The sequence below is a fragment of the Equus asinus genome, chromosome 2 (genome assembly GCF_041296235.1).
Source record: "Equus asinus isolate D_3611 breed Donkey chromosome 2, EquAss-T2T_v2, whole genome shotgun sequence".
Classification (NCBI taxonomy): domain Eukaryota; kingdom Metazoa; phylum Chordata; class Mammalia; order Perissodactyla; family Equidae; genus Equus; species Equus asinus.
Window position 1 is genome coordinate 34,119,937 of NC_091791.1, and position 18,300 is coordinate 34,138,236.

Genomic DNA, 18,300 nt, shown 5'->3' on the forward strand with positions numbered 1-18,300 from the left:
GGTTTCAAACTGGAGTGGGTGTTAGAATCATTTGGGCTCATTTAAAAAATATAGATTCCTAGTGTTCATTACAAGACTACTAAATCTGAATACTCATGGGAAGAGTTCTACAGGTGATCCTGAAGCAATCAGCCTCACATTGTTCCAAAGATGGGAGGCAGTGGGACTGACAAATTGTTCAAGCATCAGATGTTGACAAAATAGAAGTTCAAATTTGTGTCTTTTATTTATTTGCCATGGTACACTGCAAAAGAATTTGTAATTCTCTGAGTTTAGTTTCTTTATTGTAAAACTGAACAAATAAACTTGCGAATGTGTAGATGTGAGGATTATATATAATCTGTGTACCAATGGCCTGGGTCATTGCATGGCATTTCATAGGCCATCCGTATGTGGCAGCTATAATCATCATCATACTCATGAATAAAATTCAGAAGTATTTAAAGCCGTGATGACTGAATAGAAATATAAAATATATGATGATAATATCAATCTGAATCATGCCAAAATATAGACGAATTGACTTCTTTTACTAAGATTTGCATTTTCTTTCCATTTCCCAGCTCTCAAAACTGTATGGCCCTGTGTTTACTCTGAATTTGGGCTTGGGGCCTGCCGTGGTGCTGCATGGATATGAAGCAGTGAAGGAAGCTCTGATTGATCTGAGAGAGTTTTCAGGAAGAGGTCATTTCTCAGCAGGTGAAAGAGCTAATAAAGGAAATGATAAGTGTATGTGTGCATATTCAGTATTGGTAATGGGGGTGGGGAAACATGAATTTAAAGATTTTCTCAGGAGAGCTTTGCCCAGCCCCAAGGCTGCCAAGTATCAGCTTCCTCTTTTTTTTTTTTTTAAAGATTGGCATCTGATCTAACAACTGTTGCCCATCTTCTTTTTTTTCTGCTTTTTTTCCCCTAATCCCCCGAGTACATAGTTGCGTATTTTAGTTGTGGGTCCTTCTAGTCGTGGCATGTGGGATGCTGCCTCAGCATGGCCTGATGAGTGGTGCCATGTTCCCGCCCAGGATTCCAAAAGATAAAATCCTGGGCCACTGAGAGGAATGTGCAAACTTAACCACTTGGCCACGGGGCCAGCTCCCAGCTTCCCCTTCCTTGACAAGAATCTCCCTTTCAGTTTCTCTTTCCCCTCGGATAGGAATAGTATTCAGCAATAGGAAGAGATGGAATGAGATGCATCACTTTTCCCTCATGATCCTGAGGAATTTTGAGGTGGGAAATAGGAACATTGAGGATCGCGTTCAACAGGAAGCCTGCTGCCTTGTGGAAGAATTGAGAAAAACTAAGGTGAGTGATTCCATACTCTGTGACTCTGATCTTAACAGTCTGCTCTCTTGTATAACAACATCCTTGAAAATATTTCATGGGTAGCCAAATCTTTCATTATGGGTAGTGGCTACCAGCCCTCAGGTAGAGGAGGGAGCGTATGTAGCAGGGAGCCAAGAGAGCTTTTGTGTGTATGTCTGCTTGTTGTGTGTGTACAATCATGACTGTGCATCCAGTGTGGGTATACAAGGTTGTTTAATCTTATTCTGTTGTTTATTTTCAAGTCATGGCATTATAAGAGTTGAAAGTTTTGAGCCTCAGTTTTCAAAAGAGTTAAACAGCATTGTTTCTTCCATAGCATAACTGTGGGTTACCCATATCAGAACTTCTCATCAGTGAATACTTGTCAAGTGAGAATAACCTTGCACATCCTTATATTGATGAACCAGCTGACATGTGCTTTCACATAATTAGACTATAATTGTACTGTCAGGCTCACTGACAAGTCTGAGGGTTTCTTTCAATGTCCCTGCCTACACGTTACCAGTAATGGTGCTACCTATGGTTTGTAATTTAATATATGGTTTTAATTGCTTTGGCATATCTTTGTGCAGTACTCATCAATTATAATGTTTGCATGAACAAAGTATGATTTAAAAACTGTCAGCATGAATTATTTCATATTACCCATTTCTCACTATACTGAGTTACACATTTTGTGAATATATATTCTACAGCATAATTCTGCAAAATACACAAATACCAAGTTGTATGATGATTTATTTAAGTAGACTTCAACTATTATTAATCCCTATCACTGACTGTAATTGGTTATGTTTCCAGTTTTGCTTAACTTTTTCCCCTTCTTTATTGGATTTTGTGTTAAAATTTTATGGTAATTATGTACCTCCCACTGTGAGCTCTGCTAACCTATGAAGTGCTTGTTACAGTGACTCTCATTTTCTGCTTGGATTCCAAATTGCCCTGTTTATCTCCATTTATCTCCCAAATGAAGTGAAAGGAAAGACTGCAAGTCACATTTTACCTGTGAATCTCTCTCTCTCTCTTGCACACATCCCCTCGATGTTGCAAATAAGTCTACACCTCTTTAGCTAAAATAAAACTGTTTTTGAAAGCTTAGACCCTGGAATATGTAAAGGAGCCTGCCATAGAAGCAGATAACTCTACAGATTTCCCGTTATTCAATACCTTATTGTTTCCTCACATTATTTGTTATTCAAGTCACCTTTAAATAAATTTATAGAAGTGAATTTGGGGTCTTTTTATGTATAAAGTTTATTGACCATTTGATTACAATTTCATTTTTCAGATCCCCATGAAAAGAAAACCTTTCCTCTGCTTTAATTTACCTATAAAATAACAGAATTAACCAAAATGATGTTTAAATTTTTGAACTTATTTTATTGAGGTGTTATTGGCTTATAACATTGTGTAAATTTCACATGTACATTATTATCTGTTTCCATATAGTTTGCATCCTGTTCACAACCAATAGTCCAGTTTTTATCTGTTACTGTACATATATCCGCCTTTATCCCTTTCGCCCTTCCTCCAGCCTCTTCCCTTCTGGTACCCCTAATCTGTTCTCCTTATCCATGAGTTTGTTTATCTTCCACATTTGAGTGAAATCATACAGTGTTTACCTTTCTCTGTCTGGCTTATTTTGCTTAGCATACTACCCTCAAGGTCCATCCATGTTGTTGTAAATGGCACAGTTTTGTCTTTTTTCATGGCCAGTAGTATTCCATTGTATACATGTACACTATATGTTCTTTATCCATTTATCTGTTGATGGGCACTTGGGTTGCTTCCCCATCTTGGCTATTGTGAATAATGTTCACAATATTGTGACTAATGACTAGGATGCATAAATCTCTTTGAATTGTTGATTTCCTGTTTCTTTTGATAAATACCCAGTAGTAGGATAGTTGGATCACATGGTATTTCTATTTTCAAGTTTTTGAGAAATCTGCATCCCACCGGCACTGTATGAGGGTTCCCTTTTCTCCACATCCTCTCTAACATTTGTCATTTCTTGTATTGCTAATTATAGCCACTGTGACGGGTTTGAGATGATATCTCATTGTAGTTTTGATTTGCATTTCCCTGATAATTAGTGATGTTTAACATCTTTTCAAGTTCTTGTTGGCCATCTGTACATCTTTTTTGGAAAAACTTATATTCATATGCTCTGTGCATTTTTTGATCAGGTTGTTTGTTTTTTGTTGTTGAGTTGTATGAGATCTTTATATATTTTGGAAATAAATCCTTGCTGGACACAGGATTTGCAAATATTTTCTCCTAGTTGGTGGGTTATCTTTTTGTTCTGTTCATGGTTTCCTTCTCCTTGCAGAAGCTTTTTAGTCTGATGCAGCCCCATTTTTAAATTTTTTCTTTTGTTTCCTTTGCCTGAGTAGACATGGTATTCGAAAAGATACTGCCAAGACCAATGTCAAGGAGTGTGCTGCCTATATTTTCTTCTGCGAGTTTTATGGCTTCAGGTCTTATATTCAAGTCTTTAATTCATTTTGAGTTAATTTTTTTGTGTACGGTGTAAGATAATGGTCTACTTTCATTCTTTTGCATGGAGCTGTGCAGTTTTCCAAACACCATTTATGGAAGAGACTCTCCTTTTTCCATTGTATGTTCTTGGCTCATTTGCTGAAGAATAGCTATCCATAGAAGCACGGTTTTATTTCCAGGCTTCCAATTCTGTTACATTGATCTGTGTGTCTGTTTTTGTGCCAGTACCATGCTGTTTTTATTACTATAGCTTTGTAGTATATTTTGAAGTCTGGGATTGTGATCCCTCCAGCTCTGTTCTCTTTTCTGAGGATTTCTTTGGTTATTCAGTCTTTTGTAGTTTCATGTAAATTTTAAGATTCTTTGTTCTATTTCTGTCAGGAATCTCATTGGGATGCCATTGGATCTGTATATTGCTGTGGGTAATGCGGACATTTTGACTCAGTTTATTATTCCAAAGAATGAACATGGAATATCTTTCCATTTGCTTATGTCATCTTCAATTTATTTCAATAATGTCTTATAGTTTTCAGTGTAAAAGTCTTTCACCTCCTGGGTTAAATTTATCCTTGTTATTTTATTCTTTTGGTTGCAACTGTAAATGGGATTGTATTCTTTACTTCTCTTTCTGCTAGTCCATTATTAGTGTACGGAAATGCAACTGATTTTTGTATGTTGATTTTTGTACCTGGCAATTTTGTTGTAGTGGTTGGTTATTTCTAATAGTTTTCTGGTGGATTCCACACACTTTTCTGTGTATAGATTGATGTCATCTGCAAGCAGTGAGAGTTTTACTTCTTCTTTTCCAATCTTGATCCCTTTTACTTCTTTTTCTTGCCTAATTGCTCTAACACTTCGAGTACTATGTTGAATAAGGGTGGTGAGAGTGGGCACCCTTGTCTTGTTCTTGTTCCCAGAGGCATGGCTTTCAGGTTTTCACTCTTGAGTACGATGTTGGCTGTGTGTTTGTCATATATTGCCTTTATTATGTTGAGGTTCTTTCCTTCTACACGCATTTTATTTCAAGTTTTGGGAGTTAGGATATCATTTGGATCTTGTCAAATGCTTTCTCTGCATCTGTTGAGATGATCATGTGATTTTTTTATTTTTTATTTTGCTTATGTGGTGTCTCACGTTCATTAATTCACAGATGTTGAAACATGCTTGAATCCCTGGAACAAATCACTCTTGATCATGGTATATGACCCTTTTAATGAATTGTATCAATTTGCTAATATTTTGCTGAAGATTTTTGCACCTACGTTCATCATCACTATTAGCCTATAATTTTTTAGTTTTGGTCGTTCTTGTCTGGTTTTAGAATCAAGATAATGTTGGCCTTGTAGAATGAGTTAGGAAATGTCCCATCCTCTTAAATATTTTGGAATAGTTTGACAAGGATAGGTATTAAATTTTCTTTGAACGTTTTGTAGAATTCAGCAGAGAAGCCATCTAGTCCTGGACTTTTGTTTCTTGGGAGGTTTTTGATTACTGTTTCAATCTCCTTACTTGTGATTGGTCTATGCAGATTCTCTATTTCTTCTTGATTCATTTTTCGGAGATTGTATGATTCAAAGACTTTATAAATTTCTCTAGGTTATCCAATTTTTTGACATGTAAATTTTCATAGTATCTCTTAAAATCATTTCTATTTCTGTGGTATCCATTGTAATTTCTTTTCTTTCATTTCTGATTTTATTTGAGTCTTTTTTTCTTAATGAATCTGGCAAAGGGTTTGTCAATTTTGTTTATCTTCTCAAAGAACTATCTCTTAGCTACATTGATCCTTTGTTTTGTTTTTTACATCTCTATTTAATTTATTTCTCCTCTGATTTTTAGTGTTTACCTCCTTCTACTGACTTTGTGGGGGTTTTCCCCACCTTTTTCTAGTTTTCTTAGTTGTGGTTTAAGATTACTTATTTGAGATTTTTCTTGTTTGTTGAGGTAGGCCAGGGTTGCTATAAATTTCTCTCTTTGTACTGCTTTTGCTGCATACCATACGAGTTGGTATGCTCTGTTTCACTAGGCATGCCCTCCTACCTGAAACAAAAAGGAAATGGTTTACAAATGTTTACAAAGCCTTGATCCATCAGATAGACAGACAGAAAAACTAGAAAATTTCAGTTATATATCAAAATAGGTTAGCAAACAGTTAATTATAATCTAAAGGATAAAGGGAAAGAAAACATCAAAAATAAGTGTAACCTGGGGCTGGCCCCGTGGCAGAGTGGTTAAGTTCGTGTGCTCTGCTGCAGGCGGCCCAGTGTTTCGTTGGTTCGAATCCTGGGCACGGACATGGCACTGCTCATCAAACCACGCTGAGGCAGCGTCCCACATGCCACAACCAAAAGGACCCACAATGAAGAATACACAACTATACAATATACTGGAGGGCTTTGGGGAGAAAAAGGAAAAAAATAAAATCTTAAAAAAAAAATAAGTGTAACCACTTTAATTTGGTCACAAACTCACAACACAAATAAAAATAATTTGTGACAACATAAACATAGATGGGGAAGTGGAAAGGGATGGAACCTGTATAGTGTAATGGAGATAAGAGGCTATCAGAAAAAGGAATATCTCATCTATGAGATTATTTATACAAACCTCATGGTAGCCACAAAGCAAAAAATCAGAGCATAGTCACAAATCATAAATACAGTGAAAACTATCACAGAGAACCACCAAGCAGAAATGGCAGGCAGAAATACAAGGAAAAAGAAACAATAAAAATAAAGAACTGGAAAACAAGAGATAAAATGGCAATATGAAGCCCTCACATATCAATAATCACTCTAAATGTGACTGGATCGAATTCGCCAATCAAAAGACACCGAATGCTGGATGGATTAAAAACAATACCGAACAATATACTTCCTCCAGGAAACACATCTCAGCCCTAAAGACAAACATAGGCTCAGAGTGAAGGGATGGAAGATGAATATCCGAGCAAATGGCAAGCAAAAGAAAGTGGGTGTGGCCATACTTATACCAGACAGAGCAGACTTCGAGATAAAAAAGTCAATGAGAGACAAAGAGGGGCAGGGTATAATGATAAAAGGGACTTACACCAAGAAGACATAACACCTGTTAATATATATGCGCCTAACACAGGAGCACCAAAGTATATAAAGCAACTAGTAACAGAACTAAAGTGAGAAATTGACACCAAAACAATAATAGTAGGGTGCCTTAACACCCCACTTGCATCAATAGGTAGATTATGAAAACAGAATGTTAACAAGGAAACAGTGGCCCTAAATGAAATACTAGACCAGCTGGACTTAATAGATATATTTAGAATATTTTGTCCCAAAATGGCAGAATAAGCATTCTTCTCAAGTGCACATGGAACATTCTCAAAGATGGACCACGTGTCGGGAAACACGATGCTTAAATTTTATTTATTTTTAATTTTTTTCTTGAAGATTGTCACCTGAGCTAACATCTGTTGCCAATCTTCTTTTTTCCTTTCCTTCTTCTTCTCCCCAAGGCCCCCCAGTACATAGTTGTATATTCCAGTTGTAAGTGCCTCTGGTCATGCCTTGTGGGATGCCACCTCAGCATGGCCTGATGAGTGGTGTCATGTCCTCACTGAGGATCCAAACTAGTGAAACCCTGGGCCACCGAAGCAGAGCACACAAACTTAACCACTTAGCCATGGGGCTGCCTCCTATTCTCATTTTTATATAAAAATTTTTTTTATTGTGGTAACATTGGTTTAGAACATTGTATACATTTCAAGTGTACATCGTTATATATTTCAATTTCTGTGTAGATTACACCATGTTCCCCACTCAAAGACTAATTACGATCCATTATCACACACATGTGCCTAATCACCCCTTTCACCCTTCCCCCTCCCTCCTTCCCCTCTGGTAATCACAAATCCAATCTTTGTTTCTATGTGTTTGTTGTTGTTTTTATTGCTGCCGACGAAATGAAAACACGAACACCGGTTGCTGTGCAGTAGTCTTCTCCCCCTCGAGCTCCCTGAGCTCTTTATTATTATAGCCTCTAAACAAAGCCGGCCTTTTGCCAAAGCAGTGAGTCAGCGACCTAAACCTGCGCAAGCGTCCCACAATAATGACCTTTCCCCTACACATCTGTTCATAACAGGTTCCTTCATAATGTTTCAAACTCCCAAGGTCCCAGGCTTGCTCCTTTTGAGAAGCTGATAAAACATTCTTGTTTGCAAGCAATGTTTTCCCTGGGGCCTTGTGAGTTCACCAGGCAGAACATTCTGTTTGCAGAAAAGTCCAGCCAGTCTTGTGGATGCCTCGCGTGCAAGAACAACCACAATTCATGCCGGGTCTCCTTCATTTATCTTCTACTTATGAGGGAGATCATATGGTATTTGATTTTCACCCTTTGACTTTTTCACTGAGGATAATATACTCATGGTCCATCCATGTTGTCACAAATGGCTGGATTTCATCATTTCTTATGGCTGAGTAGTACTCCATTGTGTATTTATACAACATCTTCTTTATCCATTCATCCCTTGATGGGTACCTAGGTTGCTTCCAAGTCTTGGCTATTGTGAATAATGCTGTGATGAACATAGGGGTGTATGTATCTTTATGCATTTGTGTTTTCATGTTCTTTGGATAAATACCCAGAAGTGAAATAGCTGGATCATGTGGTAGATCTATTCTTAATTTTTTGAAGACTCTGCATACTGTTTTCCATAGTGGCTACACCAATTTACACTCCCATCAGCAGTGTATGAGAGTCCCCCTCTCTCCACATCTTCTCCAACACTTATTGTTTCCTGTCTTGTTAATTTTAGCCATTTTGATGGCAGTGAGGTGATAGCTCATTGTAGTTTTGGTTGCATTTCTCTGATAGCTATGATGTTGAACATCTTTTCATGTGGCCATTGGCCATCTGAATATCTTCCAGTGATTTTATTGCTTTTTCCTTTTTTTTTTTTTTTGATAATTTTCTTATTCCTTTTTGTGGTCTTCTCTTTCCCACTTAAATAAATCACTTTAGCATTTCTTGTAAAACTGGTGTCTTGGGGCTAAACTCCTTTAATTTTTGCTTGTCTGGGAAACTCTTTATCCCTTTTCCATCCTGAATGATAACCTTCCCAGGTAGAGTATTTTTGGCTGTAGCTTTTTTCCTTTCAGCACTTTAAATTTATCATGCCACTCCCTTATAGCCTTTAAGGTTTCTGCTGAGAAGTCCACTGATAGCCTTATGGGGTTTCCTATGTATGTAACTTGTTTCCTTTATCTTGCATATTTTAGGTTTCTCTCTTCATTTTTAATTTTTGACATTTTAATTATAATGTGTCTTGCTGTGGACCTCTTTGGGTTTATCTTGTTTGATGCTTCCTGTGCTTCCTGTACCTGGATGACTCTTTCCTTCCTTAGGTTATGAATGTTTTCAGGTATTATTTCTTCAAATAGATTTCAGCCCCTTTGTCTCTCTCTTCTCCTTCTGGGTCACGTATAGTATGAATGTTAGTGTGGTTGATGTTGTTCCAGAGGTAACTTAGACTGTTCTCATTCTTTTTAATTCTTTTTTCTTTTATCTGTTCAGCTTGGGTGAATTCCTCTGGTCTTTAGTCCAGCTCACTGACCCATTCTTCCGTATCATCTACTCTGCTATTGAGTTCCTCTAGTGAGTTTTTCATTTCCAGTATTATATTCTTCTTTTCTGATTAGTTCTTTTTTATATTTTCCAATTCTTTGTTGATGTTCTGACTGTGCTCATCCATTCTTCTCCCAAGATCAGTGAGCATCCTTAGGACTTTTTGTTTGAAATCTTTGTCAGGTAGATTGTTTATTTCTCTTTCATTTAGTTCTTTTACTGGAGTTTTGTCCTGTTTCCTTACTCAGAGCATATTCCTTGCCTCCTGATTTTGCTTCTTCTCTGTGCTTATGTCTGTGTATTAGATGAGTCAGCTATGTCTCCTGATCTTTGAGAGGTGGCCTTATGTAAGAGACACCTTATGAGGCCCAGCAGTGTGCTTCCCTCTTGTCACCAGTTCCAAATGTTCCAGGAGTGACTCTTGTGTGGGCTATGTTTGTCCATCTGTTGTGGCAGGGTTACTCTTGCTGCAAATGCCCAGGGAGACTAGGCTATCCCCCTGGCCAGCTGGTTGTAATTTTCAGCAGTGTGTGGCTTCTCTGCACCCTTCTCTTTTTTTTTCAGGCAGGCAGACCCCCAGCACAGTTGGCTGCAAAGTCTAATAGCACATTCTTGTTGCAGTTTTTCTGTTAAGTGAGTAGGCCCCCAATGTGGCTGGTTGTGAGGCTCAGGTGCTTACAATTGCTGTAGGCCTCCAGCCTACAAGGCTGTTGTCAGTTCTCTCAAGATTGCAGCTGAGTGGGGCTAGCACCAGGCATTGGAGTGCTCAATTTTTTCAGGCTCTGGAAGGTGGGACTGATCCCCTATGTGGCTGTTTGAGAAGCACAAGTCTTCTGCAGCTGACATCTCCCACCACCCATAGGGTCACACACACACTGTCAACACAGTCCTTCCCTGTGTGCACATCCTGATCCCCTGAAGTAGAAACAGTTGCCTCACAGCAAAGGCCCCACACACTCCACCTACTCATCACACATGGTCTGCCCCACAGAAGCAGACCCACTTGCCTTGTTTCAGAAGATCCAGGAACCCAGCCTATGCAGGCCTATAAGTTGCCTGAGGGCCTGCTGTTGGATGGGGCCACTCCCTAGGACAGGCTGCCTGCCCTGGCTGAGCTGGATTAAATTGATGCTCTAGTGGGTGGGGCAGACCCTGGGCTGACAGGCCAAGGGGAGAACTCCAAGGGCACCTGCCAGAGTCTGTGTCAGCATTCTTGTAGTAGGTCACAATAATGTCTACCACCAATATCTCAGTCCCTGGAGAGGTCTCACCTCTCTCCAAGTAGCACACAGAGCCTATCAGGTGAGTTTCTTTTCTCCAAACGACTGTCCACCTTTCTTTCTGAGGATTTTAGTTTGCTTTCCAAAGTGGGTGAATTTGTACATGGGCCCTTTAAGACCAAGCTTTTTTCCTCTTATGTCTGATAGCTCTTTTGGGGGTATTCCCCATTGTTGTTAGTAGCCAGCAAAGCCAGATATTATGAGACTCTTCTCAGTTGTGCTGAGTCCAAAGGATGCTTATAGCAATAATGCTCCCCCACTCAGGTCCCCCACTCCTCCAGGAAAGGCTGAATACCGTAGGATTGCTTCTGGCCATCCATGAGACACCATGGTTAGTGAAGGCAGTTTTTTTCCTCTCCAAAAAGGAATTTCTGCCTCTTCCACCTCATTCAGCACTGTCCCCTGTTGCAGGGATTCTTTTCATCCAGTTTTCAGTTCTCTCTCAGGGATAATTGTTCCCAGAGTAGTTGTAAATTGGTTGTGTCCACAGGAGGAGGTGAGCTCAAAGTTTGCCTAAACCACCATCTTGACACCCCTCTCAGGACCATGATATTTAAATTTCTTATAATTTTTACATCACAAAATACTACTCTTCTTTTGGGTTTTTTTTCAGTTTTAAAATTCTTGGCTTATGGGCTGTACAAAAACAAGTGGCAGACTGGATTTGCATGGCCCATGGTTTGCTGACAACTGGTCTAAGACAACTTTCTGCAGTGATGGAAATGTTCTATATTTGTGCTGTCCAGTAAAGTGGCTACTAGACACATAGGCTTATTGAGTGTCTGTAATGTGATTAATGCACCAGAAGAGCTAAATTTTTATTTACTTTTAATTAACTCAATTTAAATATAAAGAAAAATCTGTGGCCTATAGCTACGGCATTGGATAGCATTTCTAATTTTATTTTCCTAATATGGGGTTAGAAATCCCTCATCCACAGCTTTGCAATACTAAAACTCCTGGAAATATAAATAAAATCTAAGGTTGGTGCAGTTTCATTGGACGGTCAAAACCTGACTTGAATTGAAGTGAATCGTTTATATTCTTACTTATTCCACTTTGAATATTTTTATTTTGCTCAAAAATATCCATGTGCTTGATTATATGGCATCACTCTACAATATTTTGGCAGTATTATAAATTCTATAGTGTATACATAATACTCCTTTTTAAAATATCAAACAATTCTGAAAGTGGAAATACATTAGAATCCATAGGTTTCGCATAAGGGATTGTATATATATGCCTTGAAGAAACCAAATGTTCAATTTTAATCAGCTGAAGCAGAAAAGTAGGAACAGGATAAAATTTTCTGCCTAGAGATAATCTTGTGATGGCTGATAAAATGTTTTTGGGAAAGGATGACTTCCTCTGAGTTATAGAATGGTCATTTGTATTTTATGTGCCCAGTTTATGCCTCTGTCAGTGGATAAAGGGGGACTACTGTATTTATTTTATTTCTATTGAGTTGTATGACTTCATTATATATTTTGGCTATTAACTCCTTATTGGATATATGGTTTTCAAATATTTTCTCCCACTTAATAGGTTGCCTTTTCATTTTGTGACTCACTTCCTTTGTTGTGCAGAATCTTTTTAGCGTGATTTAGTACTGTTGGGGAAGGTAGCCAAGTAGATGTGACTGACCTTTTGACTTGAGAGCTGGACCCAGGCAAGTGGAGGCTCTTCTCCCTTCCCCTGTCCTTGGAATGTGTGCTCTGCTTGCCTTTACCGTGCTAGCAGCTCCCCATGGATACAACTTAGAGATAGTGATGTGGTGTTGAGACCATCTGGACTGGGTAAATGACTGAACCCAGTTAAGGACTACTGTGTTTGTGATTTAATCCAGTTAAGGCTTCTCTATAAACTTTTAAGATTTGTTGGGCAGGTATGGATAATTACTGATCTTGTGGCCACCCAAGAAAAGCTTATAAGTAAGTTCCCTTGCTTATTAAACCTGCAACCTACCAATCACCTGGAATGGTCTGCCTTTTTCTTCAGTCTCTCCTTGCCCTCCACATACAAAGACCAGTTTCAGATTATACCTGGGAAGCTCCCAGGCCAGTTTCATGCACACGAGGTTCACTTGTTTATTACTGCTTTTATTGCTTGTGTGTTTGGTGTCATATTCAAAAAGTCATTGCCAAGACCAATGTCAAGGAGGTTTTCTCTTATGTTTTCTTCTAAGAGTTCTATGGTTTGAGGTCTTGCGTTTAAGTCTCTAATCCTTTTGAAATTAATTTTTGTGAGTGGTGTAAAATAGAGATCCAATTTCCTTTTTTTCCATGTGAATACCCATTTTCCAAACATCATTTGTTGAAGATCTATCCTTTCTATGTTGAGTGTTCTTGGTTCTCTTATCAAATGTTAATTGACAGTATATGAATGGGTTTATTGCTGGGCTCTCAGTTCTATTCCATGAGTCTATGTAACTGTTTTTATGCCAGTACCATAATGTTTTTATTACTAGAGCTTTGTAATACAGTTTGAAATCAGGAAGTCTGATGCCTCCCGTTTTGTTCTTCATTCTCAGAATATCTTTGATATTTGGAGTCTTTTGAAGTTCCATACAAATTTTGGGTTTTTTTCCTATTTCTGTAAAAATGCCACTTGAATTTTGATAGGGATTGCATCAAATCTATGGATTACTTTGGATAGCATGGACATTTTGACAATATTAATTTTTCCAATCCATGAACATGGGATATCTTTCCATTTATTTGTATCTTCTTTAATTTATTTTATTACAGTCTTATAGTTTTAAATATACAAATCTTTCACCCCCTTGCTTAAATTTACCCCTAAGTATTTTATTGTTTTTGATGCTATTGTGCATGGGATGTTTTCTTCATTTTTTTTCAGATATTTTATTGCTAGTAATTAGAAATATAATTGATTTCTTTATGTTCATTTTTGTATTCTGCAACTTCAGTGAATTTATTGATTAGTTCTAACAATTTTCTGGCAGAGTCTTTAGTGTTTTCTACGTATAAGATCATGTCTTCTACAAACAGGAAATTTTACTTCTTCATTTAGGATTTGGATGCCTTCTATTTGTTTTTCTTGCTGAATTGCTCTGGCTAGAACTTCCACTACAAAGTTAGCACTCTTGTCTTGTTCCTGATCTTTCACAATTGAGTATTCTAGCGATCTGTTTGTCACCTATGGTCTTTATTATGTTGAAATATGATTCCTCTATATCCCATTTGTAGAGAGTTTTTACCATGAAAGGGTGTTTAATTTTGTCAAATGCTTTTTCTGTGTCTATTGAGAGGCTATATAATTTTTATCCTTTCCTCTGATGCAGTCCTATACTTCACACAGGATTTCTTCACCCTTTTAAATTCTATTTTCTTTTTGCTCCTCTAACTGGCTAGTTTCAAAACCTTGTCTTCATGTTCATTAATTTTTTCTTCTGCATGTTTGAGTCTGCTGTGGAAACTCTGTGTTGAATTTTTCAATTCCAGTCTTTACAGTCTAGTTTCAGCAGATAAATACCTTCTCCTGTTCATTCCCCAGGCTTATGGAATTATCTCCAGAATCAGAGTGGTATGAGGGGAAGTTGGGTTATGAGGCTGTTGCTGGGTCTGCTGTGGGTTCTGTTGTTGGTGGGCTTGTTATCAGGAGCTCAGAAAGGCATGGATTCCCAGGTGGATGGGACCACCTCTAATCAGTAGGGTGCTGTTGGGACAATGGTCTGCTTCAGGGTCCAAATTTGGTTCCACTGACAGCAGGCTTCTTATCAGGTGCATGGGTGGGTGTGCATCCTGGGAGATCCCTGGGAGGGCTCATGCTGGGTCACTGAGTTGCTCCCTGGATGGGCAGATCTGGCCTTGGACAGTGGCTGAGAGAGGCTGGAACTGTGTCCCAGTGCTGCTTTGGGTCTATAGACAAGATTGAGATATGCAGATTTGGTACTGGAGGAATGGATGGGCATGTCCTTCTCTGGGTCCCTAGGCAGGCTGGTCTGCTCCTTGACCATGGCTGTAGCAGTTTAAGCCTATTATAGGGTCCTTTCAGGATCTCTGGGGGGCAAAAATGGGATTGTCTCCTGCTGGTCCCTGGGTAGGCTGAACTGCTCTCTTACTATAACTGGAGGGACTGGAGCTGAGAATAGTGCCCTTTCAGGATTTCTGTAAGCAGAGGCAGGAGTTTATTCTGCTGGATCCCTGTGATGGCAGGGCTGGGATGGGAGGAGTTGTAGCCAATTTATAGTGCCCTTTTATAATCTATAGTCAGACTGAGTTTGATGGGCTTACCTCCAGGGTGTTCTTGTTTGTAATAGAGAGGCACTAGAGCTGGTTCTTGGGCCACTGCAGTGTTCATAGCCAGGACCAACCTCTATGTGCCTATCATTTAAGGTATGGGTGAGCATGACTGTTTCCAGCTCCTTTGGAATATGGTGACTGTGACAAGATCAAGGCCAAATGAGGCTGTATCCAAGTCCTTGAGGTATGGAGCTGTTTCTGGGTCTGTAACTGTGACCATGGTCAGGCAGTCAGCCTCCTGGGTGTGGAACCACCTTTTCAAAATGGCTTTCCTCAATTGTGGATTCTACCAGCGTTTCCAAATCTCCTAGCTGGACCCAAAACTTCAAACCAAAACACTTTTTTTCTGAATGGCTACCAAATTATTGTTGCTGAGGAGGGATATGAACAGGGCACTTCTTAGTCCATCATCTTATAGATATCACTTCCCCAAATTTTATTAATATATGCCAATTGACAGTCATTTCTCTCTGCATGTTCTAAATAATGTTATTATTTTCTGGGTTAGCTCTCAGACTTTCCCTCTTTTGTACATAATGCAGTTAAAAAATTAAAGAATGTAGAGTCCAAAGAGGTCATTCTGGGCCTCATAATGATAATCAACAGAAAAGATAAAAGGGATGAGTCTCTTGGTTGAGTTCTTGGTTGAGTGTCACACAGAGTTACTTATGGTTTGTATGTGAAAGTGACAGAATTGCTTCCAGGAGTAGCTCCAGTCTGTAGGTAAATGACATCAGTGATGGTGAGGAATAAACATTAAGTGTTAGCAATCACGGCTCTGATAGAAAACACTAAATAAAAATTTGAAATATTATTACTTATTCTTTCACGTTTTATATTTAAAAAAATTAAGTTTGTATATATACAATATGATGTTTTGATATAAATATATAGTTCAATGATTACTAAAGTCAAGCTAATTAACATACTCATTTCCTCACATTCTTATCATTTTTTTGTGTGTGTGGTGAGAACGCCTGAAATCTACTATTCTAGCAAATCACCAGTATATAATAAACTATTATTAACTATAGTCATTCTACTGTACATTAGGTCTCTAGAAGTTATTCATTCTGTATAACTGCAACTTTGTACTCTTCGACCTAAATGTCCTCATTTCCCTATTATTTCATATTTCCAATTTGGCTTTATGTATAATATGCATTTTTCTCAGTGCTAATCATACATTCTGAGTATTATTGTTTTCCTCTAACAAGGACAAAATTCCTGCAAGATATTACCAGATTTTATTCCTTCTCAAGTTTATACTACATTGCTTTGTAATTAACATAAGAGCAAAGATAATTATATTCTATGGTCCTGAAATGATTAGTCTAGTGTCATCTTCAAAGAATGGACAACTGAATATTGCATACATGTCAAACTATAGTCGTTTCTTTTTTCCGTTTTTCTTGAGGTGTGTGAAATGAGAAATAACATCACCCATTAAATTTCTCCAGGTCATATCCAAGAGGAAGCCAATTACATTTTGACATACATATTTAAGATAATGTATATGTGTACAGATGTTCATATGTATCTATACATATATCTGTGCACAAGTATATATTTATAAATATATACATTATGTAAACATACACATACATAAGGGATTAAAAGTGGTTCTTTGTAAAGTTGGGCTCATATAACACATTATTCTACAACTTGCTGTTTTTCTTCTACACAATATGCCGGGAAAACCTCTAAGATATTGGAAACTTTGGCAAATGATTCAAAGAACAGCTTACAGAAGACAAAATGGGAATGGATGTTAAGCATATGAAAACAGATTAAAAATAAAAAATACAAATTAAAACTACATTACATACACCTTAAGCCATCTTGATTGGAAATGAAAATATGTTATGTTGGCAAAGGTCTGGGCAAACATAGAGTCCCGTACATTGATATGTAGCGCCTTCTTAGTGAAGTGAAGGTGAGGATCTTATTGAAATTTATAATCTCTCTTCCATTACCACGTTCCCCATTGTTCATCTTCTGATTCCCCTTACATTGGTTTTGGTAGTTTGCATGTTTTATGTTACTTAAACTTTCTCATAAATTCATGGGGTATATAGTGTTGGTATTAATGCCCATTACTGCTATAACAAATTACCACAAACTTGGCTTAAAAATACAAATTTATAATCTTACAGTTATGGAGTTCAAAAGTCAATATCAGTTTCACTGGGCTAAAATCAAGGAGTCAGAGGACTAGTTCCTTCTGGAGGTCCTAGGAGAGAATCTGTTTCTCTGCCTTTTCAGCTTCTAGATGCTTTCAGCATTCCTTGGTTGATGGCTCCTTCTTTGCATCACTCAGGCCTCTTGTTTCAGTTATAACATCTCTAACTATTAATTCTTATCCTCTTATCTCTCTGCTATAAGGACTATTGTGATCACTTCGGGCCCACTTGGATAATCCAGGACAATATACCCATGCCACGATCCTTAATGTAATCACATCTACACTGTTTATTTTATTATATAGAGTAGCATATTTGGAAGTTCCAAGGATTAGGATGTATAGGTGATGCTATGTTATGCATCTTGTTTCTTGTTAAAGGTCACAAAGATTTAAGTAGCAGACCCAGGAGATGAACCAGGGCAATCTGGGTGGAAAGTAGAGGTTGCTAACCATTTTACTATTAACCTTGTTGTATTTATTTTCCTCCACCACAATACACATTCCATGGTCTTTCCCAGTTGTCTGGCATAGGATTAGTTACTGGTGGAAATTAGCTCAGTGATCTCTGTGGTCTGGGTAGGCAAACAGACCACGTGTCTGCAAAAGCCACTATGGAAAAATTTCATCCTGCCAGGAATCTGTACTTGTGGAAAACTTTTGGAAATGCTGAAAAGTTTCATGGCAGAATCCACTAATGAGATACAAAGTCTCACTGTCCCTAGGTATCAGTGGGAGATGGTGGAGGGTGTTTTGATAGTTCAAGTGTTCTTAGCTCTTGCTTTCAGGCAGAATTTTTCAAGCACTCAATCTCTACAGGGAGAAATGTAACTTACCAGTAGCAATTCAGCATCAGCTATAGCAAAGTATGACACCCTTGACAAGTTTCATCCTGGAGTGTAGGAAGATACAAAAGCTGGAGTGGCTGATGACCTGAACATTCCCACTGTCGTGCTAGTGAACATGATATGTACCATAGCAAACATCACTGAAAAACTTCTCAGTATTAAGAGCAAGAGCAGTTGATGCTCACACTTGCGAGAAAGATCCAGGGTGTGAAAATGAAAGCAATTCCATTAAAACACAAATAGAAGCTAAAATGCAATTAAAACTATTATGGGTGACTGAAAAAAGGCTCAGGGTC

At 38.2% G+C, this 18,300-nt stretch overlaps 1 protein-coding gene across 1 annotated transcript in view; it reads left to right on the forward strand.

Annotated features, from left to right (window-relative positions):
- The first annotated feature begins 1,146 nt into the window (after nucleotides 1–1,146).
- LOC106842117 (cytochrome P450 2C19-like) overlaps nucleotides 1,147–18,300 on the forward strand; it is a 78,039-nt gene continuing 60,885 nt past the window's right edge. The window contains exon 1 of the mRNA XM_044753719.2: nucleotides 1,147–1,302. Coding sequence (XP_044609654.2) covers nucleotides 1,189–1,302 — 114 coding nt within the window. The 5' untranslated portion in view covers nucleotides 1,147–1,188. The remainder of the gene's footprint in view (nucleotides 1,303–18,300) is intronic.